General features: G+C 39.0%; 4 protein-coding genes across 9 annotated transcripts; 1 reads left to right on the top strand and 3 right to left on the bottom strand.

Annotated features, from left to right (window-relative positions):
• Positions 1 to 7: 7 nt before the first annotated feature.
• Positions 8 to 5500, bottom strand: LOC111664517 (serine hydrolase-like protein). Of its 4 annotated transcripts, XM_087177373.1 has the most exons (13): positions 5150 to 5500; positions 4871 to 5014; positions 3571 to 3684; positions 3333 to 3374; positions 2772 to 2791; positions 2578 to 2652; positions 2268 to 2374; positions 2084 to 2163; positions 1954 to 1991; positions 1778 to 1854; positions 1564 to 1651; positions 1090 to 1256; positions 8 to 1051 (listed from the first exon to the last, which is right to left on the bottom strand). In XM_087177373.1, the coding sequence occupies exons 1-12, from the start codon at positions 5172 to 5174 to the stop codon at positions 1137 to 1139; spliced, it is 930 nt and encodes a 309-aa protein (XP_087033499.1). In that variant the 5' UTR covers positions 5175 to 5500; the 3' UTR covers positions 8 to 1051; positions 1090 to 1136. The 4 variants fall into 4 exon arrangements, with proteins under 4 accessions (XP_087033499.1, XP_023274892.1, XP_023274893.1 ...); XM_023419124.2 differs by having other exon boundaries at positions 8 to 1256; positions 5150 to 5499; XM_023419125.2 differs by having other exon boundaries at positions 8 to 1256; positions 1954 to 1988; positions 5150 to 5492.
• Positions 5501 to 7346: 1846 nt separating this feature from the next.
• LOC111664514 (serine hydrolase-like protein) lies at positions 7347 to 11693 on the bottom strand. Of its 3 annotated transcripts, none has more exons than XM_023419121.2 (12): positions 11563 to 11693; positions 10863 to 11006; positions 9891 to 10008; positions 9704 to 9745; positions 9577 to 9596; positions 9370 to 9444; positions 8612 to 8718; positions 8428 to 8507; positions 8298 to 8335; positions 8094 to 8170; positions 7857 to 7938; positions 7347 to 7767 (listed from the first exon to the last, which is right to left on the bottom strand). In XM_023419121.2, exons 2-12 carry the CDS (start codon positions 10941 to 10943, stop codon positions 7639 to 7641), a joined length of 849 nt encoding a protein of 282 aa, XP_023274889.1. In that variant the 5' UTR covers positions 10944 to 11006; positions 11563 to 11693; the 3' UTR covers positions 7347 to 7638. The 3 variants fall into 3 exon arrangements, with proteins under 3 accessions (XP_023274889.1, XP_023274887.1, XP_023274888.1); XM_023419119.2 differs by having other exon boundaries at positions 9895 to 10008; XM_023419120.2 differs by having other exon boundaries at positions 8298 to 8332; positions 9895 to 10008.
• Positions 11694 to 12254: 561 nt separating this feature from the next.
• LOC111664483 (serine hydrolase-like protein) lies at positions 12255 to 19297 on the bottom strand. Its single transcript, XM_023419071.2, has 12 exons — positions 19080 to 19297; positions 17964 to 18107; positions 17219 to 17332; positions 16685 to 16726; positions 16578 to 16597; positions 16423 to 16497; positions 15509 to 15618; positions 15320 to 15399; positions 15150 to 15184; positions 14972 to 15048; positions 14773 to 14860; positions 12255 to 13864 (listed from the first exon to the last, which is right to left on the bottom strand). The coding sequence occupies exons 1-12, from the start codon at positions 19135 to 19137 to the stop codon at positions 13721 to 13723; spliced, it is 987 nt and encodes a 328-aa protein (XP_023274839.1). The 5' UTR covers positions 19138 to 19297; the 3' UTR covers positions 12255 to 13720.
• Positions 19298 to 22167: 2870 nt separating this feature from the next.
• Positions 22168 to 24197, top strand: mb (myoglobin). Its single transcript, XM_023419215.2, has 4 exons — positions 22168 to 22261; positions 23100 to 23185; positions 23392 to 23611; positions 23742 to 24197. Exons 2-4 carry the CDS (start codon positions 23103 to 23105, stop codon positions 23880 to 23882), a joined length of 444 nt encoding a protein of 147 aa, XP_023274983.1. The 5' UTR covers positions 22168 to 22261; positions 23100 to 23102; the 3' UTR covers positions 23883 to 24197.
• The last annotated feature ends 3173 nt before the right edge of the window (positions 24198 to 27370 follow it).

Here is a 27370-nt window from a genome sequence, read left to right as displayed (position 1 = left end):
GTTTTTTCTTTTTTTTTTTTTTTTTTTTTGTCTTGCTGTTTCCAAGACAAAAGCTGAATACAGAGATGATGGCCTACATAATGAGAAGTTGTCATCTTTTTTAATGACTGACATTTTTAGCTCATTCTGCACAGGCAGCGGATTTGTGACAAGCAGCCGCGTTAAACAGATCAGCTTCAAATAAAGAGCTGTGATATCTCTCCAAACTGAAATGATGACATGTGACGTCCTGGTTGTATAAGTTACATAAAGAACTCACATATTCTATGAACTGGCAGGACTTCATTCAGTTTAGGGCTTTTATAATTGGCTTGTCCTGAAAGCTAGCTCTGATTCTCATCAGATCTTTGGCTGTTGTTTGATTTGATTTATAGTTGATAAAATACAACATTGTATCAGACTTTGTCAGGAATGGCAGAATAAAGTCTATTTTTGTTATCTTGCATGAATTGTATTGGTCTTATTCATTTTATTACACTATGTGATTCAATATATTTTTTATAGATTTTATAATTTGTTGATTTTGGTTTGCTGCCTTGGACAGATTAACATTATGATTATGATTATTATTATAATATAAGTCCTTGTTCCCATTGCTACCTCTGCTGCTTTCACGGTCCACCAACCTTTATCAAGATGGAGACAGTTAATCATTTTTTCTGATTCTGACATTATCTTAAATGTGTACAACAATCTTTGTGAAATGATGACAAACACAAACAAAACAACAAAAACACCTGCACTTTTGTACTTTCTGTCTGTTTGAGTAAAGACTGTAAATGTCTAGTCACGGGTCTAAATGTAAATGAGCAGCTTCAGTAATAATGTGTTCAGTGGAGGTTTACACATTAACACATAATTATTCCAAGTCACTGCGGGAACTTTACAATGGTGTTCAAACAGTAACGTATCTGGAGGGGAAAGAAATGGCACAATATTATGGTAATGTGTTCTCTGAGTCAAGATGAGAAGAGTGTACTGAGACTTCGAGTGTGAAATTTCACAATAAAAATGTGTCAGAGTGTGTGTGTGTGTGTGTGTGTGTGTGTGTGTGTGTGTGTGTGTGTGTGTGTGTGTGTGCGTGTGTGTATGGGTGTATGGGTGCGTGTACTGTTTGTCACTTGTGTGTCCGTCCACTATGCTGGCGGCTGCTGCGACAACACTTTGGCGTGCAGGAAGTCAGAAACAAGTGGAGCGACGACTTCAGGATCATTTAGATGGACGTGATGATCGCCTGGTAATGTCACCACCGTGTGCTGAGGGAGAGAGAGAGATTTAATGTTTTTTTTCCATAAACAATTAATCAAACTTTGCAAACATTTATGTTTTGACTTCATTACTCTGCTGTTTCATTTCTGGTTCTACATTCATTCTGTAAATACTGTATACTGTAATACTGTTTTTAAGCCTCAGTAGTGAGGCTCAATGTAGTTTGGTGACTTCATTTCACACGGGGGATTTCTGTCTGTATTCAACATCCTGTTGCTCTGGTTAAATTACCATAATAAACGTTTTGCAGCATCTACTCAGATTTTTTTTTCCCCCTTAAAAGTTCAAACTCACATTTCTGTCACGGTAGCCCTGTAGAAGTGCGGAGAAAAGTTTCTGATGGTTTGATTCTGAAATTTTTGCCTCAAAAGCTTTGTCTGCTCTAGAGAAACAGAGTTTGAAAATTTTTAGGAAAACGATGATTTTATAAAGGCACATGAAATTATTGTGATAATTCATAACATTACAATGCAAATATCAATTTCAGTATAGAAGCCAAATGTTTTACAGAATAACTAGGACAGACGCTTGAATCCTCAGCTGCATCTCCAGACTCTGCTCCAAAGTGATCCGCACTATGTTTTTCTGAAATCATAAAGCCAAACACACACAAGATGAATGCTTACTGTCTTTTGGAGAATATAGGGATGTGGTGGAGGGCTTGGGAGGTTAAAAGGGACTTACAAAATTAACTCTCAGGTCTCTGGAGAACACAAATCCTGCTGAAGAGAAACACATTCAGCTGCCAGCAGATGAGAGGAAGCAAAGTGAGATTATTCCTCACTGAGAGGAGAAGAGGAAGATAAAGACGTACCTCCTTCGACTTGAACTAGACCTCGCTCTAACAGGATGCGCACAGACTGTTCAGACAGAGTCGGGTTTGCAGTCAACAGCCTGAAAGACATGAAATATCTTGGCCAACAGCTGAGCACACAGACAAAGCCACTAGAAGTCGACTAGTCCTTTTAAAATGACCGACAACTGAAATAATATAATACCTCTCAACCGCCTTCTCATAAGTGTAAACTCTTTTCTTTTCTTCTGACTTTTTTTCAAACTGGATCATCTCATCCATCCCCTGCCTCATCACTTTGGAAACTTCTTTCTGCAGGAAAAGAGACAGAAAAGCTGAAGTGATAAAAGACAAAAACTACTGACACAAGCAGAACATGAAAATAACTGAGGAATCATGGAATAATACAGCAACAATTTAGACATCCATTTTATCACTATTATTCCTACTAGACCACATCTTTCCTTTAAAGGCTCTTCATATCACTGCAGTGGTAATGAAAACGGGTAAAGTACCGGGTCTGCAGGTAAGAATCCGTAAGCGTCCAGCAGCACGAGAGCATCCACCATCTCTGGATACAGAGCACTGAACTGTGGAAAACACGATACGGACCTTACACAATGACACCATGCAAGAAAATACAGCAGAAATATTCTTTGTATATTGTGTGAAAACAGTGATTAAGTTGCATTTGATGGCTCTTGGTTACCATTGCAGCAACATTAGCACCTGTAAGAGAGGGAAAAACAACAATCACGCTCAATGACTTTGATCGTAAAGCTGCAACTAACAATTATCTTCATCGATCAAATATCTTGATGATTGAGTTTTTGGATTAATCAATTAGTCTTTTAGTCCATAAAATGCAAAATGAAAAAGGTAATAAATGTCCAAGATAATTGTCTTCTAATTCAACCATCAGTCCAAAACCCAAAGATTCCTGATTTTTTTCAATGAAAAACAAAAAAAGCAGCAAATCTGCACATTTCAGAAGCTGGAACCAGACAATGTTTCCCAATCTTGCTCTATACTGCAAATGACTTAAATGATTAATCAATTATCAAAACAGTTGGTGATTTATTTTCCGTCGACTAATTTGTTCAATCACAGATCACTCTACACACAAATTTAATCACATTTAAGCAGCTGGCCTTGTTCAGGTTCCTTAACAAGGTTTTAATAGTAGCAGATGTGAAAAGAGTGCAATGCAGTGTCAGTACAGGTGGTGTTTTATTTATATTTTGCTTAGACTGCAGAGCGTGTGACTCACCCATACTATGACCTATGACGGAGAAGTTAGTCCACCGCAGCCCTGTGGGAGTTATTTCACAAGACAAAGACCACATCTAATTAAATCTAGTTACTGCTACTGCTGTGCTTTGTAACGGCGCTGATTTAACTGCCACAAAGATGCACCAGAGTCCTGAAGAGATTCAAACTATCGCTGCAGCGACATGTGAGTGAAACTAACGGCTAAAAATGTCCTGCAGTGTCTTGCACTCACACACCATCAACGACTCTGCGTACATCTGCCACATACGCAGAAAATGAGTAGAAAACCCCAGGAGGACGGTGTGATGACAGACCGTGGCCTGCCAGGTCCACCGCCACATATCTGCACTCTGAGGGGAAGGACAGAAAGAGAGATGCATTGAAACACACCACAGAGAGCTCAGATACAACCTGGAGAGATGGTAACCACAACAGGCTTCAGTCTTGTGTCTTATGTACTGTCGTTATTTATCACTGCTAGCCACTTTGGCTCAGACTGAAATGTCTCAACAAATGTCATCCCAGCTCCACACTTCTGATTCTGTACAGTTACATACTTATTGACACACTACACTGTTTTAGCAAGTAGTATACAAAAATACCTGCATACTATTTTATACTACCAGGAAATCATGCAAAACATGTGCTGTTTGGAAAGCTTCAGTTTTTAAGAGTCACTATTCATTTTTTTCCAAGATGGTTTAGAAACTATTTGGCCACCAAACCACAATTTATTTGTTTATTTCCCAGAAGTGAGTAGCTCATCTTTTTCCTTTGTGCATTGCATTGTGGGAGATAAGTGCGCATCAGCAGCACACTCTGCTTTTATTTTTTCACTTTTCCAGTGTAGACACGCTACATGCCAAATACCTGTTTGGACACAGTATAACTCATAAAATCAGATGAGTCACATGGGACAGCCAATCCAAAACGCAAAAATTTTGTTTAATAAAAGTTTGATTACCCTCCTCTGGTGTGTCATGGTTTACCTTTGGGTAGAAGGAAATTTTAAAATGAATTAGGGCTGTAACTGACAATTATTCTCATTATTGCTTAATCGCTTAATTTGTTGGTTTTTTTCAATGATGACTCGATTGTTTGGTCTATAAATAGAACAAAGTGAAAATTCACAGTTTCAGCGCCTTAGGTGATGTCTTTAAAAAACTTGTTTGGTCAGATCAGCAGGATAAAACCCAAAGATGTTAAATTTACAATGATATACAACCCAGTGTGGGACATGTGTCAGCAAATGTTTCACATTTTTCATTGAAAAAAATTACAGAAGATTAATTGATCAATTGCTGAAGCGTGCTTTTCTTCATCCATTTTGTCCATTTAATCAAATTCATCAACTGGAAGCATATCAAAGCAAACATTGCCTACATTTCATTATTACCAAATTACATATGTAGCTCTTTGAAGGAAATGTCCTGGAAAGTTATTAGGAAATGGAAATTATGGATCCATAATAAGAAGCTTTTCCCAATTTTTTTTAATAGAAGTTTGATTACTCTCCTGTGGTCCGTCATGGCTCACCTTTGGGTAGAAGGGGGATGAGGGTGTTGAATGTGCCACAGTTGTCAGCCCAGCCGTGCAGGCACAGCACAGGGCGACCATGATCAGGACCCCAGACTTTACCTCTGATCTCTCCCCATGGGACTGGAACACAGAGCTCTGAGACTGGACACAAAACACAACGGCTCAAACAAAAGGATCTGACAGATATTTAATGTTGATATAAATTAACAACAGCATTTGACAGGAACTGACAACATCCATAACTCTTGAGAGTTTGGGGTAATGAGGAAATGATACCTGCTTGTCTCACTGCAGATGACATTTCAGTGCCTGATGATGCTCACTTTATGTCCCTGAAGAAGCAGAAAGAAATAAACACCCAAGGCAAACCGCAAAGTGACTCAGTTAACTTGTCACAAATCCTGAGGTGTCCATGCAACAGGTGAGACAAGCATGGACCTGTGCTCTTTGAACCCCAAAGGCAGCGCATAGTGACGCAATGATTGCATTGGGTGTTCAGAATGACTGGCTGCACCTGTGGCCAATCACAACACATTGCGGAGGCGGTTTCTTACCTTGCAACAAGCCAGAAGCCTATGGCCAGAAGAGAGCAACGTACGACTTTTAGGTGCCTTTGTTACCTCAGTACGGTCTGTCAGGCAGCCTTCAGCCGGGACAATACAGCTGGCAGAGAATGACATCTGGCACGAGACCCGCTGGGAACAACACGGGCTTTTCAGGTTCAAGTCTGACACAATTAAAAGTGAAAGAACAGACTTATTTCAAGATTTCAGTTTGGTTATCGTCTGATTAATGAAACTCCATGATGTGCATGTTTTTTTTTTCATTCACAGTGGCTTCCCATGTCTGCTTGTTCCCTAGAATATCAGCGAGAGATTCACAGTGCCATGATGTCACTGAGGCTTTGAGTGAACATCTCATAAGTGTTGAAATATTAATACACAAATATCAACAAACATAAACACATCCTGCTTTTTCTGTCAAGCGTCCTTGAGACCTCACCCTGAAAAATAGGGCATGAAAAAAAGTTTCCTCTCTCAAGAATAAAAACTCCACTTATATGAATGTGCTTTTAAGTGACTCCTTTCTCATTTTACTGTATGAGCTTTCCTTCCTTTATCGAATGACGCTTTTGTGTTGACTCTGTGATTCTTTCACTTTTCTATTTTGAGTTATTTCTTTTACCTTGTTGTTTTATTGCCTTTTGTCTTGTGATGCACATTGTAACCTTGTTCTGAAAAGTTAATTATTATTATTATTATTATTATAAGTTATCCTTACTCATTCTCCCACTGCCACGGGGTAAACATATGGTCACTTAAGTGAATTGTAGTAAAGCACAATCATCATGTTTCTCTGCTGAGCTAGCCTCATTCACATCCTCCACCTCACTTGCTTTTATCATCTAACTACGACATATTCTTGCAGTGCAGAGCCATAAATTATAATAGCATACTATTCATAACCTTTGACTGAGGAAATGCAACACAACATTCTTTAAATTTAACATACATCTAAAAGAAAATGATGTATGGATGATTTCAAAGTTCAATACAAATGGTCATGATGACCAGCCAGAGGAAAGTAATAACAGATTGTATGTAAAAGCAAAGTTAAACTACAGAGCATTAGGCTGAATATTCTGCAGACGCAGGTCATACATGGATCCTGATGAGAGGATAAAGACTCCTGCGACCATTGCAGAGTTGATAATCATCCACCTGAGCCGGCCTAGTTCTTAATGTTCACTGAATCTGTCGCCAAAAAACAAGAAAAAAAACACGAACTTGGTGTCTTTAGTACTCACATTTGTTTGCCTCTGTGCCGCCACTGTCCCTTCAGTTTCTGCAGGTCACTGGGATGGTGTGAACCACAGCCAGTTTTGCCAACAGTGTCTCTGTCGCTCAAAGCATCCACCGATCACATGAATTCACCAAAAAGCTTTTAATTATCAACCCGTCCACCATAAAAGACGCAAAGCTGACTGTTTTAATACATTTAAAGCATGGGTGTTAATGTGAACACTGCAGTAAAAATACAGTAAAATTAAAATCTAAATGTGGGAGACTGAGAACCTGGATTTTAACACGAATTACTTCTGAGTTCTGCTATGAAACCATCAGCCAACAGCAGAATCTGAGATAATCTGGACAGAAGTAAGGAGGGATCAAGTGCGTCAAAGGCCTCTGAGAGACTGATGAGGATGCATCACAGTGTGGTCTGATGTAACGTCCATGGCACAGTGTTTCATTTCCAGCCGGTGATGTGAAAAGCTCTAAGGCCAGACTGAACGTTACCTGGTGATCGCAGGATGTTTCCTAGACAGACAAGCTACAGAGATGGAGCTGTGGTTGTTCGTGTCACTTTTCTCCACAAAGTTTTTCATACCTTTGAAAGTTGAGTCATATTAGAAATAAAGTTTAAATTAAAAACAAATGCTGCATCGATCAAAGTAGAGAGTTCAAAGTCGACATTTTGGGAAAGATGCTTTATTTGCTTTCTGGCCAAGAGGTAGACGAGATGATTTTACAGTAAACATAAAACTACAGCTGGCAACTGGTTAACTTAGCACAAAATAAAACTGCTACGTAGGTGCAGAAGTGTGTCTGTCATTCCTCTGTATTGATTTGTTAATAAAGTTGTAAAATAAACAAGCAATGATGGCACTTCATGGGAGCTTTAATGCCGTTGTCAGCCAGGTTGATCTTATAAACAAACCTACAGACCTAACTGTGATCTAAAGTGTGTTAGGAAATGTCTGTAGCTTATAACTTGTGCTGCTTGGTTGATACTGACAGTGCTTTAGTTCGCAGGAAGTTGGACACAAACGGAGCCACGACTTCAGGTTTATTCAGATGGACGTGATGATCGCCTGGGACTATCACCACCTTGTGCTGAGAAAAAGTAGAAACACATATTAACTGGACATAGTGAAACAAAAAGACAACTCAAAAGTCTTTATTGAATTTAGATACAAACTTACATTTCTGTCCTGGAAGGACTGGAGGATTGCTGAAGTGAATCTCCCTGGTTCAGAAAATATTCTATCAAAGCCGTCTTCTGCTCTGGAAAAAAGAGAGTTTGAACACTTTTAGTTCAATGTGAGAAGAGACCATACACTGAATGATGAAGGTTACATGTGTTATTGATAGACAGCTATGATATAGATATGATACAGACAGCGATATGTGACTTGTTAATACACAGGTCAACGTCTTACAGAACAACTAGGACAGAGGCTTGAATCCGCGACTGCATCTCCAGACTCTGCTCCAAACTGAGGCGCAGCATGTTTTTCTGCAAAACATAAAATGAAACGCACAGCTCATGTGTTCAGCGGGCTGAATGCTAAACCTCTGGTGTAATGAATGAGAGAGGAGGTGGTGAGTGTGGTGGAGGGCTTGGGAGGTTAAAAGGGACTTACAAAATTAACTCTCAGGTCTCTGGAGAACACAAATCCTGCTGAAGAGAAACACATTCAGCTGCCAGCAGATGAGAGGAAGCAAAGTGAGATTATTCCTCACTGAGAGGAGAAGAGGAAGATAAAGACGTACCTCCTTCGACTTGAACTAGACCTCGCTCTAACAGGATGCGCACAGACTGTTCAGACAGAGTCGGGTTCGCAGTCAACAGCCTGAAAGACATGAAATATCTTGGCCAACAGCTGAGCACACAGACAAAGCCACTAGAAGTCGACTAGTCCTTTTAAAATGACCGACAACTGAAATAATATAATACCTCTCAACCGCCTTCTCATAAGTGTAAACTCTTTTCTTTTCTTCTGACTTTTTTTCAAACTGGATCATCTCATCCATCCCCTGCCTCATCACTTTGGAAACTTCTTTCTGCAGGAAAAAGTAGAGAAATGAAAGATAACTGAGCTTCAGGTTGTAATTAAAAAAACCCTGCTGATACATTATAATGAGCACAGTATCTAATTTTCAATTAAAACATGTGATTTCTGTACTAACATTTAACCAGGGCTGCAGGTGCCACTGAAGACACTGGTAACATCATCGGTACTTTTTTCTGGGGATTGGGAGATTTAGCAACCTGGAGGATTGGAATATAGAAATTACATTTACTGTGCATTAAAGTGTTAAAGTGCCTGATTGTAGGATTTTTATATTCAGTTTATGTAATTTGAGTACTTACAGCCAACAATATAAATAAATCTAACCCGAAAAAAAAATCATTGCCATCGGCATTTCCTTCCTGAGAACAACACTTTGACCTCAATTTTGGGAGATAAAATGTACAGACGATGATGTGGAACAGTTAAAATAAAAAATAAAAAAATATATAATTTTTGAAGATTTTCTTTTGGCATCCAGTCAGATTAATCTAACGGAGGGGGCAGGGTACGTTGGGAGGACTCCGACTCATGACTTTAGTATTTCTAAAATCCTGGCTCCTGCATGGCACTGAACCACACAGACACATTAAAGCTCTGCAAGTAGGTTTCAGAGACTTGGTGCTAAAAACTGATATAGTACCGAATCTGTTGGGAAGAATCCGTAAGTGTCCAGCAGCACGAGAGCATCCACCATCTCAGGATACAGAGCACTGAACTGTGGGAAACATAGTAAAAACCATACGATGACACCACAAGAGAAAACACAGCAAAACAGTCTCTGTAGACTGAGTGAAAATAGGGAGGAGATGAAATACGCATCAGCCTCAGAGGAGACACGGTCACTTACCATTCCAGCAATGTCAGCACCTGTAAATATGAGGAGGCTCTATGTGATTTATGCTTTAAATTATTTTGTAACACAGCAAAATATACAGCACACATTAAGATTAATTCTGCTGTGATGGTGCACTCACCCATACTGTGGCCTATGATGGAGAATTTCTTCAGCCCCAGAGCTGCAGGAGTTAATTTCACACATCATCAACCAGGCAGGTTCAGTGTCTCATAGGTTTTATCATAGTCACAAATAGGAACAACTTCATATTAAAACCTACAATGATGTTTGGCTAAGAAATATTTTCCAACCTTCCAATTACTCACACACCGTCGGCAACTCTGCGTACATCCGCCACATATGCAGGAGTGCAGTAGAAAGCTCCAGGAGGACGATGAGATGACCGACCGTGACCTGCCAGGTCCACCGCCACATACCTGCACTCTGGGAGGAAGGACCGGGGGAACACACGTGGAAAACACTCTGTGACACGCCGCACTTCCTGATCCCAAACACAGCTCATAGACGCATCACAACACTGACTCATATTTACACCACCTTTGGTCTAACTCTTGTTTATGGACTCACATCGTTTTCTGTTTTGTAATCACAGCCGTGGATATTTGTTTTTCAAAGTCTTCACCCTTTATTGGAAGTGTGTTTAGCTCGTTGCATAACTGTGCACCTACACACAGAGTGAATGCAGGAGGAAACGTTAACAGTTAACTGAAATGAATTCGGGCAACAACTAATGATTATTCTCATTATTGCTTAATCGCTTAATTTGTAGATTATTTGTATGATGACTCTTGTAATTATTTGGTCTATAAATATCAGGAAATAGTGAAAATACACAGTTTCAGCACCTTAGGTGATGTCTTTAAAAAATTAGTTTGATCAGTGGGATAAAACCCTAAGATGTTAAATTTACAATGATATACAACACAGTGTAAGACATGTGTGAGCAAATGTTTCACATTATTCACTGAAAAAATTACAGAAAGATTAATTCAATTATAATTTGAATTAATAGATTGATAGAAATAATCAATAGCTGAAGCTTGCTTTTTTTTCATCCATTTTGTTCTTTTAATCAACTATTAAGAATCTAATCATTTCAGCCATCAAATTCATCAGCTGCCTACATTTCATAACTACCAAATTACATATGTAACTCTTTGCAGGAAATGTCCTGGAAAGTTATCAGGAAATGGAAATTATGGATCCATAATAAGAAGCTTTTCCCAATTTTGTTCAATAGAAGTTTGATTACTCTCCTGTGGTCCGTCATGGCTCACCTTTGGGTAGAAGGGGGATGAGGGTGTTGAATGTGCCACAGTTGTCAGCCCAGCCGTGCAGGCACAGCACAGGGCGACCATGATCAGGACCCCAGACTTTACCTCTGATCTCTCCCCATGGGACTGGAACACAGAGCTCTGAGACTGGACACAAAACAAAACACAACACAGCACAGCTCAGCCGTCAGTCTGTCGCTCAAACACAAGGATTACATTAGACTACAATCATTCTATTACACACAGTCAGAGGCTATAAACGCCATATAAATACAACAAATTGATAAACACAAAATCACTACATCCAAGAATCCTGACAGTGGGCGAAGTGTCAAAAGTTCTCATCTTGTACACCTTAGATAATCAGAAATACTACCTGCTTGTTTAACTGTATCTTAATTCCATGTCTAATAATTCTGTTTATTTCTCAAGTTAAAAAAAAATCACTTGTCAAAGTGATTAGCCTGCATGTTTACTGCAATGAACTTAATTCTTAACAAATCCTGCAGCTGAGACAAGAGATAAAAGTGAGGAAAAACAGCTGGAAAATGTTATTCACTGCTGCATGTCCAGCCCACATCAAAACGCTTTGTGTTATATCTGCCTATAGTTTAAATCTCGCATCAGTGACTTCACTCCTGCAGGTGATATCTCTGCCTACAGTTGACAGATTGTTAAAACGTCCACAGTTTGTCTTTCTTACCCTCTTCAGCCATCGCAGCTGGTGTTGAACAGTGTTTCACGGTGCGTTAACTTTGCATTAAAATGCCGTAAAACTTCATAGGTCTGACTTCCGTCATCTCTGGTGGCTGCAGCAGTACCAGTCCTCACTGGGTGGGCCTTGGCGCGCTCTGCATTTTCCCTCAGTGAGGTCTCGCAGGCGGCCGCTGCCATGGGAACGGTTGATACAATATTCTCTCACCTGTGGCTGCTAATTGGACGTAATGCGTGGGCTTGTACCTTACTATCCTCTGTTCCACAGTGTACGTAAAGTTGTTTTTGTTTTGTTTTTTATGGAGAGATTTCATCTATCAAAACTACTAGTCTTTAATTATTTCCATTTTCTACTGCTTTATAGGCCTGCTTATATCCCACTACTTTTGAATATTGTATTTTTTAACTGCACTACATTTATCTTTTTGCACAAATCTGTTTCAGCTTCCTGTAAAGACTGCTGAAAGAAACTTTCAAAGGCTTGTGGGACACAGGTTAGTTTAGAAGTATGGCAGGACTTGTTCTGCTGTAGTTCTGCTGCACTTCAAACATTCAACTTCATCTGGTCACTTAAACTAAACATTACATTAGATAAACAGAAGAATCGTGTAGCTGGATGAATCATTGTGTTGAAGGTCTTTCTGACATTTTACTGAACAAAGGAAGAGTCTGAAATATCCGTCAATTTTTATGGATCAATATTTATAACAGAGAGTCATACAAATACTTTAAGATGTTAAAACACTTTTAAAGTTATGACAGAGGAAAAAAAATCATTCAAACAGTAGATGATGTTGGTTATTTGTATTGCAGTTATTGTGTTACAGTACTTGTTGCATCCAGATTCATCCTCTGCTCTCACTGTGACTCTCAGGCACACATTTTTCCTTTGTACCTTTCCACTAACCTTTGAGATTAAACATGAGGATACACCATTCAGAGAAAGTGTACATCTGCTGAAATATTTACATCAGGCGTCAGACTTCTAAGACATCTGACCTGCCACAGTGCATTTCAAACACTCCTCAAAGACAACACATCCAAGGTAATAAAACCGCTGTCTGCTAAAGTACCAGCAGACCTGTCGGGCAGCTGGAAAACATCCATACAGACAAACAATGAGTTCACTCGCCATTCTGGTCATTTCTTCTATGTGAAGCACTTTGACATTTCTTAAAAACAGAACTTCTGACTTTTTCTGAATTGCATTAAAATAAAACTCAATAGAGACTTCTTTGATACTGCCTTGGTGTGCGAATAAAGAGGATGAATCCAAATGGCTTTAGTGACTTTTTTCTGAGTTTCCACTTGTCCAACACGACACATCCAAGTTTATGAAAGACAACTGCCAAAACTTACGACATCTAGCACATCCTAAACTCTACTTCTGGATTGGCACCAAATGTTCTTCACCTTGGGAACATTAGCTTAAATCTGTGGCACTGGATGTAAATGGTCTTGATTTGGCTGTCCAGTAACTGTGACTGGTTCATGTGTTAACCACCTGTTAACACATTAACGTTCACTCATGAAAATCTTGCACCAAGCTGCTCCATGATAACCGGGCAGACAGATGAACAGAGGTGCCGCTGAAAGCTCTGAACTCTTACTTTCAAAATGCAGACGATGTGTTAGAGGAGTGTCATTTTACTGTTTAAATACACACAATAAACACACTATATTGCATAAAAGCCTGGAAGATAACGATACGAAGAATTGATTGAACCTGTTATGAATGAGAACTATTCACTTGATCAGTAAGGCTGCGCTTTCTTTCTCTGTTTCTTCATCTCACTTAACACCCCTCCTTTAGCCCAGCTGGAGTTAAAGAACAGCAGCTTGGTGTGATACGTGACTGATATTGTTCACGAGGCCACTGTCACTCAAATCTACAACAGCACACATTAATATATATATATAAATACTGTAAATAATTCAGGAGCCCACCAGAAATAACATCACTAGCTGATGCTAAGGCAGCTGGTTGAATGTTGTTAAAGCACCAAGGTGAGAGTAAACAGAACAGTATAAATAAAACGATTTACAACCGTCCATAATATATTTTTAAAAAGTTGTTAATTTATGTTACACTGCTGATTCTGAGTGTGAGAGTGTGTACTGGAAAAATAGTTGCTTTTGTGTGTCTGCTATATCTTAGAGGCCGGCACATCTATCAGGCTGTCTGACTGTGTCAACACTTTGGTTTGCAGGAAGTCCGACACAAGTGGCGCCACAGCTTCAGGATTATTCAGATGGACGTGGTGGTCGCCTGGTACTGTCACCACTGTGTTCTGAAAGAAACGCAAACAGACAATCACATAATTTTAAACCTGCAGATTTTTTTTTTTTTTTGTGTGAACACAACATTGACATATCCCCTTTTTAGCTGATATGATGAACTTGTTAACACATCAAGCAGTTATGGAGCAACATTAGGATTTATTTGGGGTCATGGTTCTGGCCACCTGGTGAATGTAAGTCAACTCCGTCTCTTTAGCTGCTAAATGCTCCGTTACGTTCACCAGCGAGGGGCCAACTGTCTCTGTTAGGAGCTGAGCAGGTACTGTTCAATGGGGTTTTAGAGCTTTTTCTCTGAAAACAGCTGCTTGCTGTGGCCAAAAACAACAGTGAGAGCAGTGAGCGTGAAGCAGAACAGTAGAGTTGTGTGCTGACGGGCCAAACAATCACTATAAATCTCTGTAAAACCTAGGGGAGCTGAAAATTGAGGCGATAATTCTCTGCAGGTTCGTCACCATAAGTGACCCCTTTCCACACTGTCACAGTTTTCACATCATTTTGTCATTTGATACAGTCTTATTACAGAAACACTGATTATAGCCACTTGAAAAATAATTAATATTCTGACATGCCAACCTTTCTCTTTCCATCAGCAGCTAACTTGGAAAGAGACATTATCAGAGACGTTTCCTTGATGCTCATCCTCTGTTCTCTCTCTCTCTCTCTCTCATCCGTAGCACTTGACCAAGTATGTACTGTATATCAGTGTTCACAGTGTTCAAAGCTATAAAAAAATTCTGCTGCCTCTGAGACACTGAGCTTGCACTGCGCTGCTACTTTTGCATCTCTGCAGCTGACTGTCAGTCTCTCTGTCTACTAGGCACAATTACACACAGGCTTAACAGCTAAAAATAAACACGGCCATGAAAGTGCACCCACTTTACTAGAAAAATCCACTCACATTTCTGTCCCTATAGGCCTGGAGAAGTGCTGATGTAAATTTCTTTTGATCTGGTTCAGCAAATATTTTCTCAAAGCCGCCTTCTGCTCTGTAAAAAAGAAGAACACGATTGTATTTATGTTTAGTTTGGGCACAATGCTGTATTGTAGTCAGTTTGGTACACGTCATATGGAAATTGTGCGGTGGAGTAATATCTTACAGAACAACTAGGATGGAGGCTTTTATCCTCGACTGCATCTCCAGACTCTGCTCCAAACTGATGCGCACTATGTTTTTCTGAAATCACAAAATAAAAAACACACTGTACCTTTATACGGCACCTCTGGGAGAGGTAACAAGGTAAAGTGATGAGCTGGTGCGGTTCAGCAGTAACCTACCAGATTAATACGAAAGTCTCGAGAGAACACAACGCCTGCAAGAGAAAAAAAACGCATTATATCTCCGGCATAAGAGGAAAAACGCAGTGAAACTATTCAGAGAACAAACTCATGTTTTTCTAAGAGGAACACGCACAACAAACATCAAAGCAGGGAAGATAAAGACGTACCTCCTTCAACTTGAACTAGACCTCGCTCTAAAAGGATGTGCACAGACTGTTCAGACAGAGTCGGGTTTACAGCCGAAAGCCTGAAAGAAATAAAATACTCTTCTAAACAACAGTTGTACAAACAAAGTTACTGGATGAGTGGGTTTTCAGCAGTCTCTTTAAAAGACCATAAATAGGAAGGTGTGATACCTCTCAGCTGCCTTCTCATAAGAATAAACTCTACTCTTTTTCTCTTCTGTCTTTTTTTCAAACTGAAGCATCTCATCCATCCCCTGCCTTATCACTTTAGGCATTTCTTTCTGCAAGAAAACAGACAACGATGAGGGAAGCACTTCAAAACTACTGACAGGAGGGGATTGTACAGCAGAGCACTTTGACAGATTATGGAGAGGAGTAACGCAATAGTATCATATGAATGCTTACAGCCTTTTAGTGGAAATCAGTCTCAAATTTAAGGCCGCTAGAGAGGCTGTTCTCTCCCAGGGGGTCTCGCTTGAACAGTCAGTGGGGAAAAAAACCTCCAATGCATTTTTTTCATCAGCAAAATTAAACAATATGCACTCTGAAGCTGAGCAACTCGTCCTTCCATATCCTCTAGCTCGCACCTACTGCTCCGTGTGTTCAGATGAGAGGTTTCAGTATTGCAGGAGAACAGCAGCTTTGACACAGTCACAGTGAACTTAATGAATAAATAAACGAATAAATAAATAAATCATCCACCTCTCTTGAAACTGTCTGTCCCCCAGGTGAACTTTTCCTTAAAGTTTGGAAAGAGACATTTTGGTGTCAGGTGTACCGTGGGAAAACAGAGTGCTGTTGCTTAAAGCTAAAACATATGTTGACAAGTTGTGCAGTTAATGTTAAAGGTGAAATAAGCAGCTCACTTTTGTGCTTATGACAACCTCTAGGATAGAAGTCTGGGGTCAAGTTTAAATGGGAAACATTTTTTTAAAAAGTTGTGTACCAACAAATAATATTAATAAATTAATAAAGCAATAAATTCGGAAACATGCGGGACACCTTGTGAAATGATCTAGCAGGCTCATAGTTTGAGACTAAGCCACTGTAGTGACGTGTCTGGGGGATAAAATCTGTTAAAGTACCAGATCTGTAGGTAAAAATCCGTAGGAGTCCAGAAGTACGACAGCATCCACCATCTCAGGATACACAGCGCTGAACTGCGGAAAACAGATACGATGCAGTGACTCAAAACAGTCTCTGTATACTACGTGAAAACTGTTTTAAAACTGTCACTTACCAGTCCAGCAACATTCCCACCTGAAATAAAAGAAGAACGTGGATGTGTAAATATAACATACCTCAGAGATAATCATTGCGCTAATTCTGCCACACAGCTGCACTCACCCATACTGTGGCCTATGATGGAGAATTTGCTCCACTGCAGAGCTGCGGGAGTTAATTTCACAGATCATCAAGCAGGTTCAGTATCTCATCACAGAAAAGTAAGACTGTTTTTAAGTGGAAAGACAACATCACTGCCACACAGATGACCTGGGTTTTCTATATTAATATATATTGCAATGTCAAATCGATGCTCCATCCTCCGGGGATGTATTTGTCACTGTGGACATAGATTTGTTTCCTTAATCATCTCTGTCATCTACTGAAAACACTGATGTGGTTGAGAGTTCCAGAAAGGCCAAGCATTTGGATTTTTTTTTTTTTGTCTTAAAAGGTCAAGAGTCAACTTTCAGTCTTAATCAAATGACTATTCAATAAACGATCATTTTTGCTTATAATCATTAATTTGGACCAAAAAAACGTGTGTAAAGAGTTTGTCCATGCCACATTACTGTTTAATTTCTCATGAGATAAAAACTAACTTAAATGTTTGATTTGAACGAGCGGCTGAACATGCAGCTTCTTGAACTCACACACCGTCAACGACTCTGCGCACATCCATCACATACGAGGGAAAGGTGTAGAAAATTCCAGGGGGACGGTGTGACGAGCGACCATGACCTGCCAGGTCGACCGCCACATACCTGCAGTCTGAGAGGAAGGACAGAGTCTCACTGTGACTATTTTAAACAAAAAAAAAACTTGAAACTTTCTGAAGTAAAACTTTAGACACTATCTTCATTAATGCACATCACAGAGCCAAAAAAAAATTCCCTGCTTAACCAGCTATGATTGTAATGTCATTGTCTTATTAAAGGGCAGTGGAAGAAATATCATTTTCAAACAACATGCATGCAAGCCAGGGAAGGGTTCAAACTCCCGGCCTTTTGGATGCGAAGCAGAGGTTCTAATGAACCAAACACCATCACTGTGCGTGAGCTGGATTTACTTCTAAAAGCACCAAGTTGTGAGCGAGGCATGAAGAATGAAAAAGTACAACTCATAGCCCTCGTTTTTATGAGCATGTTGATGTATAATACGTGTACACATAAATTAAAGCTGAAAGTGAAGAAACGTTCAACCACCAGTTTCAGCGGCAGTGAGCAAGAGTTTGACAGCGCTCTTCCAGTCAAGTTTTAAAGCTTCAAATCTAACTTTCCACAGGTTAGATTTATACCTGCTGAGATCAAGGAGGCTTGTAGCAAAACTTAAGGGTATCATGCAAGTAGGAGATGTTAAAACTGGGGTGCTGGTGATGGCTTAGCACAACAACATTAATTACCTTTGGGCAGCAGGGGAATGAGGGTGTTGAATGTACCACAGTTGTCAGCCCAGCCATGAACGCACAGCACAGGACGACCATGATCAGGACCCCAGACTTTTCCTCTGATCTCTCCCCATGGGACTGGAACACAGAGCTCTGAGACTGGACACAAAACACACACTGATGTAGTAATACTCACAAAAGGCTGGAGCCAGTATTAGTTTTTGTCTTACTAGTAATATTAACAGAAAGGTTTATTCACTCCTAAAGAAAAGAGGTTTCTGGGCACAATGTTGTTACTGTTTAAATAATTAGATGACTAACATATTAGTTGATTGACAGAAAATGAACCAACAACATTTTAATTGTTAAAATCCTTTATAAAAAAAATTGCTGTATTTTCTGTTTTCCACCTTTATGAGCTGAATATCTTTGAGTTTTGGATTGTTGGTCAGACAAAACATGTAGATTACATGCCAATGTCACCTTGGGCTCTGGAGATCTGATGATAACTTTCTCAAACAAATGAGTAATTGTCGTGTCCCTAAAATGTCATAAAATAGTGAAAAGTCCCCATTAAAAGTTGAGAGTGTCTCCTTAGATTGCTTGTTTTGTTCATTCAAACCCCCAAAATATTCAATTTACACTGACATGAGACAGATTAATGCAGCAGATCTTCACATTTGAGAAGCCGGGACCAACAGATGTTTGTTTCAGGAATATCAAGGTTGTTGATTGTCTTGCAGAACACAAGAAACACAAATGCAGATTCTTGGCTTTTAATCATCCTGACTATTTTGCAAGCAAAGTGCTACATACATAAATTTAAAAACAGTAGTGTCAAACTCCTTTTACCTGCCTTTTTAAGTTATTTAAATCCATGTAACAGTTTCTCATTATCTTAATAAACACTATATGAAAAGATACACTCTGTGTAGACATAAGGTCTTTGTCCACATTTAATTATCTCTGTATTCACTATATGTCCTGTGTTATTGTTGTGTCCAGTAAAGAGCTTCAATCTTATTAAAACTAGGAGCAACATCTCTAGTTCTGACTGACGTGTCAAGACGATTCACTTCACTTCTTTCTCTTCTATTAAACGACTATGAAGCAGTGTTTCCTCACACTTACCTGCTTGTTTCATTGTACTGGATTTCAGGTGTCTGACGCCTTTCAAAGCCTGCATCATCTTGGAGAACAACTCTGCTGAACGGTCAATGTATTTAAAACCTATGAATTATATTGTTTTTAAAGCAATTATGTCAGTATTTTGGCAGCAAAAAGGGAAAACTGCGAAGTATAACCTCTCCAGGCTTTAGAAACTAACATTGTTTTCCGGTTGTTTCAAAACCACGTGCCGCAGACTGAAGACGCTATTGGCTAAGCGGTCAGTTGGACAGCTGCAGTCAGGACCAATCAACGCTCAGAGGAGGAGGGACTAACCTTTCACCTATTGTGATGATAAGAGTTAACCAGCAGAGGGCACAGTGGTCAGTGAAGTGTGCACAAACAAACACTGTAAAATACTGCTCTGCTGAAGTAAAGCAGCAAAACCACACTGTAAAAATACTTCATTAAAAGTAAAAGTACTGCATTTTAACCCTACTTAAGTGAAATATTTGTGAAATGTTTTCAAAGCATAAAAAATAAAAGTAGTGGCTGTGCAGTACAATGTGCCTTGTGATTTTTATATTATTATATATTACATAATGATAACAAAGCATTTTGCTGTTGTAGCAGATCCAGGAGGAGCCATGGTTTTAATTGGTTTTGTTCGGATCCAAGAGCAATTACAAACTCATTTATAATCCCTGGCCTCTTTAAACAGCTATTAGTTGTTTTGTAAAATTAATTTTGTCGTTTCTATTTCTCTTTTGTATAGTCATCATGTCATCATGCTTTTAATGTGAAGCACTTTGTAAGTTTTACTTTGAAAAGTGCTGTATAAATAAAGCTTCACTTACAAACACAAACAAATTAAATCAATGTTCATACATTAGCGGTACACCATCCGGCTCATTAGCTGTCCCCTTAGATATGCCAGAGAGCATTAACGTGCATTCACAAAGGACTGAGAGAGTCCTCAAAGATGCATATAATAGTTAAATAACTCTAAATAAATAAAGAGGGAAAAAAGGATGTGGGGTTGTCAACTGTCTGGTGGAGGAGGATCTTTGTCCAACCATTCAAAAGAGGTAGTTTTAACTAATACTAGCATGTTTTTATTTTTCATACTTGACTTTAATCTTTGCTTTTCTTGTGAAATGTTAGATAATATTACATTAGTGCTAACAACTCATAAACATCAGAAACGTGACGAAGCTCCAATCACAGATTTTTTTAAGAGGTCACAGGTCAAAAAGGTTGGGAGGCACTGGTTTAATATTTAATACATTGGATCTTATAATATGATCATATGTTTTAAGTTGGGTTTATTTGTGGTTATTTCTGACCATTTCATTTTATATATATTAAATGTATCAAAATTGATATATAGGCCTGCATCTATAAATAAAAGTTACAATTAAAAAGATATCAGTCCTATACACTGTCTCATCAACAATGTCATTTAGTGTAACTGACTGATGTTTCCTAAACAGAAACACATCTGCATGTCATCTGCACAGAAACTGATATTACCAGCATGTAACTAGAGAACAGCAAGAGGATGACGAGGACTGATCACAGGCACTGAGGATGAGGAAACCTTAAAGTCACCAATGGCAACACAATAGGAACTTATAGTGAACAAAATTAAATTAAATTATCAATTGTGAAACAAATGTGTTTGTCCTGGTTTTTATAACAGCAGCCTGATGGGAGGGGATGAGTATGAAGGAGGCGTGTGAAGGTTCCTGTGTGATTTTATGTCTGAATTACTTATGTTATGTACATAGCTCATGATTCAAGAAGATGTTGATTTTTTTTATACAAAAAATTACAGCAGGTTTACACAGTGTGTGAATATAAAATCCAGTTATTTTGTACATTGTTTTCATGCTTTGATGTAGTGCCTCTTAAACCTCTTTTTTATATGTTTTAAAATAATCCTTGAGATATATTTTATAGACATCACATCATGTTATTTTCATGATAACTATGTGTAACGACAATAATTTATTGTGGGATTTGATTCTGTGACCGTTCTGTACCTATGTACTGTATACCTTGGATTTTGTCATGTTGAACATTTGTCATCGTCACATAATTGTGCAGACGGTTATTATTATTTCATCTGTTTTAATCGTCTTATTGTTTGTTTTTTATGTACACAGCGCTCCCTGGCAGGTAGTGCCGATACTGAGTGAATTATTCTAATGAAATAAATGTTGCCTGTTAATCCAAATAAGTTTGTGAACAATAATTCATTGTGCTTTTTCCTCTACTGGTGGTGCTATCCTGCACCTGACCTATATGGGAGTGGATGTACACACAACTACTTTTCTATCTATAAAAAAAACCAAAAAAAACCCTGCAGGAAATATATAAATGTTATCTTCCCACTGGAGGCTTGTCAGTATGCACACACAGCAGTCCAGTGATGGCCGATGCTGAGTGTTATGCGTTAACTATGGAGGAACTATAGTGAACGAATAACATTATGCAATATATACTGTAGCTAAACACTAAGAAAATTTAGTAATTTATTATTTCTTTTATCTTCATTTTGTTATACCTAGTTAACTGATTTACTCAAAATATTAGGAACACCTCTTTTGATGTCCTTAACACAGCACAGTGCAACTTTAGCACAAATGACAGCCTCCAAAATGACCTTTAAGTCTCTTAAACTCCCTGAAACACACACTTAACATATTATAGCCTTCATGAAGGTAGGATTTATTGTAGGGCTATTGTATTAGACTGCATTAGTTTCATCTTAACTTAATGAACTGGTGCCAATTGAGTATATTTTACTGTGTTTAAGTAAAACCAGTAGGCCCTAAAAAAACCCTAAAACCAAGCTACTCTGATCTCACACACACACACACACACACACACACACACACGGATGATAATTTCACTTTGCACTTTGTCTGTTTGCATATCTTTCTGGTAAATAGATGCCCCCAAGTGCCACATAATCATATCAGATATGATGTTTGCGTGGAACCAAAAGTTTCCAGATTAAGGTTGGAGGTGTTGTGAACATTTTAAGAGACGTGTGGTGAGAGCGGTAGCCGGATGGGAGGGTTGGAAAGATTTGGTGAGAGGACTAAGGGAGGGAGTATAAAAGGTCAGCTTTTAGGGGGGGGAGAGTCAGGCCAAGAAGAATTTGGTATAATCACACAGGATATTTTACTGCTTTGCAGGTAGGTACTGTCTGTTTTTTTTTATAGTTTCATTACAGAATATTAAAATAATCCCCATTCATTGATAAAATGTGTTGATTTAGGGAATACTGACAGAGAATAAAGCTGATTTTGTAGAAATTACAATAACAGGTTGATTAAAGCAGAATTTGATCATAATTTGGTAGTTCAGAATAACAAGACATGCTATTTTAGGTTGTTTGTCACATATTCAGGATGCAGAGAAATTCCCTGGTGAAGAATATATTTAATATTTATAATATATAATATTTATTTAATGTATAAAATTAAAACAACACCACTTCCAAAACATCAAAATAGTCACTGAATTAAAACAAACCATCCACTGCTGTTAAAAACCATTATACTAGCAGAAATAAAAAAAACCCGGATAGTTGTGCTCACAGAGTGAAATGTCTGTTTTAAATGGAAAAAAGGATGTTGTTTACATGCTCTTTATTACCCTGCGACAGTTTAAGAACATCAACAAAAACAGCGCATCTGATTTCACTTCATATAAATTATGCAGGGCTGCACTGAGGCCATGTTACAGATTCGGTGAGGGCAAATGAGGTAATGTATCTGCCTCTTTCTAGTAATGAGTTGCGTTTGAAAGCAGTGTTTTTTGGCTGCTGGTATATCATATCAAACAGGAGACATGCAATGCCGGAACACGAGGATAACACTGTTTGTGTAACTCACATGAACTTCAAGTGATCAGGAGACTCTGATTGTTCTTTTATTTCAGTCTGTTTTTCTTTCAGAATCTGTTTTTTTTTTGATTCCTGAAATCAGTGTTTTGCAATATTTTTTATGACCCCTTTCTTCATGTCCTCAGATCATGGCTGACTTTGACATGGTTTTGAAGCACTGGGGTCCAGTGGAGGCAGACTACTCCGCCCATGGGAACCTGGTTCTGACCCGGTGAGTGGCTCTGAAAAGATAAGATTACTCGGTCAGGGAGGGTCAGGTTCACAGAGCCGTATTCAAGATTTTCAAAATACTGCAACCCCCCCACCACCACCCCCACCCCCACCCAACCAATGACCTCAGTGTCCTCAGTGTTAGCTACGGCCTTGATGGTGTATTATCACCAAATGGAGAATCCTCTCATTTGCTTTTCTTCACAGTTTATTCACAGAGCACCCAGACACCCAGAAGCTGTTCCCCAAGTTTGCTGGCATTGCCAAGGGTGAAATGGCTGGCAACAAAGATATTGCTGCCCATGGTGCCACTGTGCTAAAGAAACTTGGTGAGCTGCTGAAGGCCAAAGGCAACCATGCTACCATCCTCAAACCTCTGGCCAACAGCCACGCCAACAAGCACAAGATCGGCATTAATAACTTCAAGGTGAGATTGTTGTACATGAGGGAATGATTTCCCCCATATATATATTTTGTTGAACTAGAAGTTGCATCTGTTGTATCCTCCAACCTGATTTTAAAGCAGTTTGTGAAATTATTCTCCCTTTGCTCCGCAGCTGATTACCGAGGTCATTATTAAAGTCATGGAGGAGAAGGCAGGACTGGATCCAGCCGGGCAGCAGGCCATGAGGAACGTAATGGCCGTTGTCATTGCTGACATTGAGGCCAACTACAAAGAGCTGGGCTTCAGTGGCTGAAGCTTAATGTCACACAAGTCATGCTGGGCTCAGATGACAGACAAGAAGTTCCACACAAGTGTAATCCTCTATTTGAATCATCATTTAAGAAATCTAACAAAGCATCAGCATAACTTACAGCCCCATATGTTATCATAGAGATGAAGATCTTAAAGAACATAGGAAGCTTCATAAATGTATCTTTTATTACAGGGTTAATGTACTAGTTTGTCTTAGATTATATAGGTTTCCTGCTGTGTAACATGGTGTGGAAGTAAATGTCAACATACTGTAAACCCTTATCATATATTACCAATAAAACTCTCTGTTGCTTGACTCTACTCATTACTTCTTTTCATTCCAAGTTTTATGAATTTCCATTTCTATTCCTATCCCATTACTCACCTCCTGTGCGCTCTATGCTAAGGGGCTGGAGTTATAAATCAGTGAAACTAACTGCTGGTCACGCTTTAAAAATAATAAAGTATGAGAGGAAGGACATCTTTGATAAGATACTGTATGAGGTCCAAAAGTCAGTCCAGCACAGTGTGAGGGTCAGGCAGTCCAGATAGGAATCAGGTCAAGAATAAAACTCTTCATATCATGTGCCTGGACACACTCATGCTCGCACATACTCTTACAAACAAATGCACACAGACACAGACACGTTTCAAAAAACTCTCACTTGAACGTTTCACCCAGAGCAATGTCACCAACGACCTTCACACACAGTGTCACCTAATCCATGTTGACGTGACGGTGCAGAGCGGCCAGTATTTAGTCACAACAGCCGCGACTTAACTACTTCGCTTCGACTTCCTGCAAACTAATAACCCTCCCACTTTTCACAAATGAATCCTGCTTCTCTTTCCTCACCCTCACATTACTCTGGTGTCAGTGTCAAATCTCATTTCTGCACCGGGCACATATATCCTGCCTTAATTAAACCTCAACTCTACTTCTACATCTTTTTGGTGATATTATAATCCTATATGAAGCCATTCAGTGTGAGGTTAATCTGCACTTGTGACCCCTGAGAGCAAACTAATGTCCACATCTGTCCAGTGAGATCTCATCACAGGCTGCATGAGTCAGAGACATTTCCTTCACACATTGGTACATTTGACTGTATTTTACAGGAGAATGAATCCAGCGTTTCACAAGTAAAAAGGAAATATTTGAAAAGGTAAAAATAAAAAACAATAAAAAAAAGAAAACACACAAAAAATACACGAAAGATCCGGTAGACCCCTCAGGTTGACCCTGAGAAACCAGAGCAGGGGTGAGAGGTTAGCCCTGAGGTTATGTCTTCAACTGTCACAAAGAAATTCAACTGATGATATTAAAGAGAATAAAAAAAGATGCAAATACACACGTGAGAGTATATGTCAGCAATTTCTAGTCATGGCAGGGCTCTAAGGACGGCAGTGTCAGTCAGTTGGTGCATTGCCTCGGTCCAGACTGAAATATCTCAACAAAAAGGGACTGCCATAAGTTTGCACTTATTTAGTGAAGTATGTCGGCATCTACTCACTGGTTCGGAACAGGTTTTGTACAGACATTCATGGAGACAAACTTCCATCCATTTATCCAGTCAAAATTTCTTTAGTCCAAAACTAATGAAATTCTTTTGTGTCTAGTGCGAATTAGTGCAATAACGTTAGCATGCTGGCTTCTTCATGCTAAAGTAAAGCCTCACAGAGCTGCTGGCACGGCTGTAGACTTTTAGTGTTGTTGCTTGATATGTGATTTATCATGCTGGGCAGAGGACTGTGCGTTACAGTTGATACTTCAGTAGAGGAGAAATAAAAACCAGCAGCTGAGGATGATGATGATGCAGATATGACTGCAATACTCTCTGAGACCTCCCATAGCCTCTGAGCTATAAAGGTAGGTGCTGCATAAATCACAAAAATGTGTCAAAGGCACTTTAGAGACAACTCAAATTTGAGTTTTTGTTTTTAAACAATAAAACACCCTGAGCACGTTTCAATAAGTGGAAAGAAGTACACTGAAGTATGCTGACTGCTCAAGTGTTACTGTAAAAAAGCCAAGAGAGCCAAAGATATTAGTGTTATCACTGACATTCCCCAGTCCCACTGTCTCCTTGTTGTCCTCCCAGTTTCTGACTCCATGCCACAACAGTGTTTGGTTAACTTTTATGATGGACAACTGCCATGATGATAACCTAACTATTAATAGTGTTGTTTGTGTGCATGCGTTAGAGTACACATGCAGACATGACACTAGGCACAGTGCCTCTGGTCACACTCTGGGGGGGACACACACTTCTGCCTCTCCCTGCTCCTCCCAGAGCAGCTGGTTATTTGTCCATTGTGTGACAGAGCATGTTTTTATGTTTAAAGACTGGAAATGAGAAGGCATGATGTCATCTGCATCCTAGATTTTCAAAAATGAAATGAGAGTTTGATATTTGATATATTTTTGTATCATTAAACTCATTTCTTAATTGACAACACAGCTGGACGACCAGGGATTTTCTGGTATAAATCAATACATATCACAAACTGGTTAATGTGAATCTCATTTACAGTTAGATTAATCAAACTGATCCCAAAAGTAATGAACTGTTATGTGTCAAACAAAAACTGGAGTATTGTGCATGGAAGCAAAAAGTAATGGTCATATTTTCATTTTTACAAGCAACTGGGTGCCTAATTTAATCACTACTGAATTCATGTTTTAAGTTCAATATCACTGAATTTAGAGCACTGAAATATTTCTTATCTGAATTTATGTGGTCTGAATTCCTCTCTTCAAAATACTCAATAATCAATTTAAAGCTATGCAATTTTTTTCAGTATATGCTGTTTATATTGTCAGAGTTCATAAATTTAGACAAAAACGATGTTCAAGTTTCCAATATTAAAAATCGGTATTCAAATTGCTCAAATTCAATAAACTCAGTTCAGATGGAAAAAACTTGTGAAGTCCAAAATTACAGTTGTTAAAATTCTCCCAGTCAAATTCAAAATATAATATTCAGATCTGAAAACCCAGGATACCAAGGACAAGCAATCCTGGGTTTTTAGAGCCAAACTGACCTTCCTAAATTTGAGCAGTGAATAGTGGATATGTTTCATCTTAATTGAAAAGCTTTGTTCAGATTGACAGTGACCATTGAAATTATTAAGAGAGCTGCCGAATAGCCCACTCTGTACCGGCCAAGCCTCCTCCCTCAGTCTTTGTGCTCCAGGTCCCGAACAGTGCTCAGCCATGCCGAGTCACCTGCTGAAGAAAAGGGGAAGGCAGAGGGCACACCAGCAGGCACACACACTACGGCACGTAATTTAGACAGATGGCTTTTGAAGTTATTAAATAATTTAGTGCTATACTCTAAATTAAGTGGAATAAAACTCAACATTAAGAATTCATTGGAAATTAAATTGAACAATTAAGTATCCCATGCTTATAAGATCCAAATAATCAGCAACACATATTTTAAAATACCTGGCAGAATTCACTGCCAACAACCTACGACTAATATT

The sequence above is a fragment of the Seriola lalandi genome, unplaced genomic scaffold (assembly GCF_002814215.2).
Source record: "Seriola lalandi dorsalis isolate HSWRI2012SDOR001 ecotype SW California unplaced genomic scaffold, Sedor1 jcf7180002054591, whole genome shotgun sequence".
Taxonomy (NCBI): domain Eukaryota; kingdom Metazoa; phylum Chordata; class Actinopteri; order Carangiformes; family Carangidae; genus Seriola; species Seriola lalandi.
This window is presented reverse-complemented; position numbering and strand designations above follow the sequence as displayed.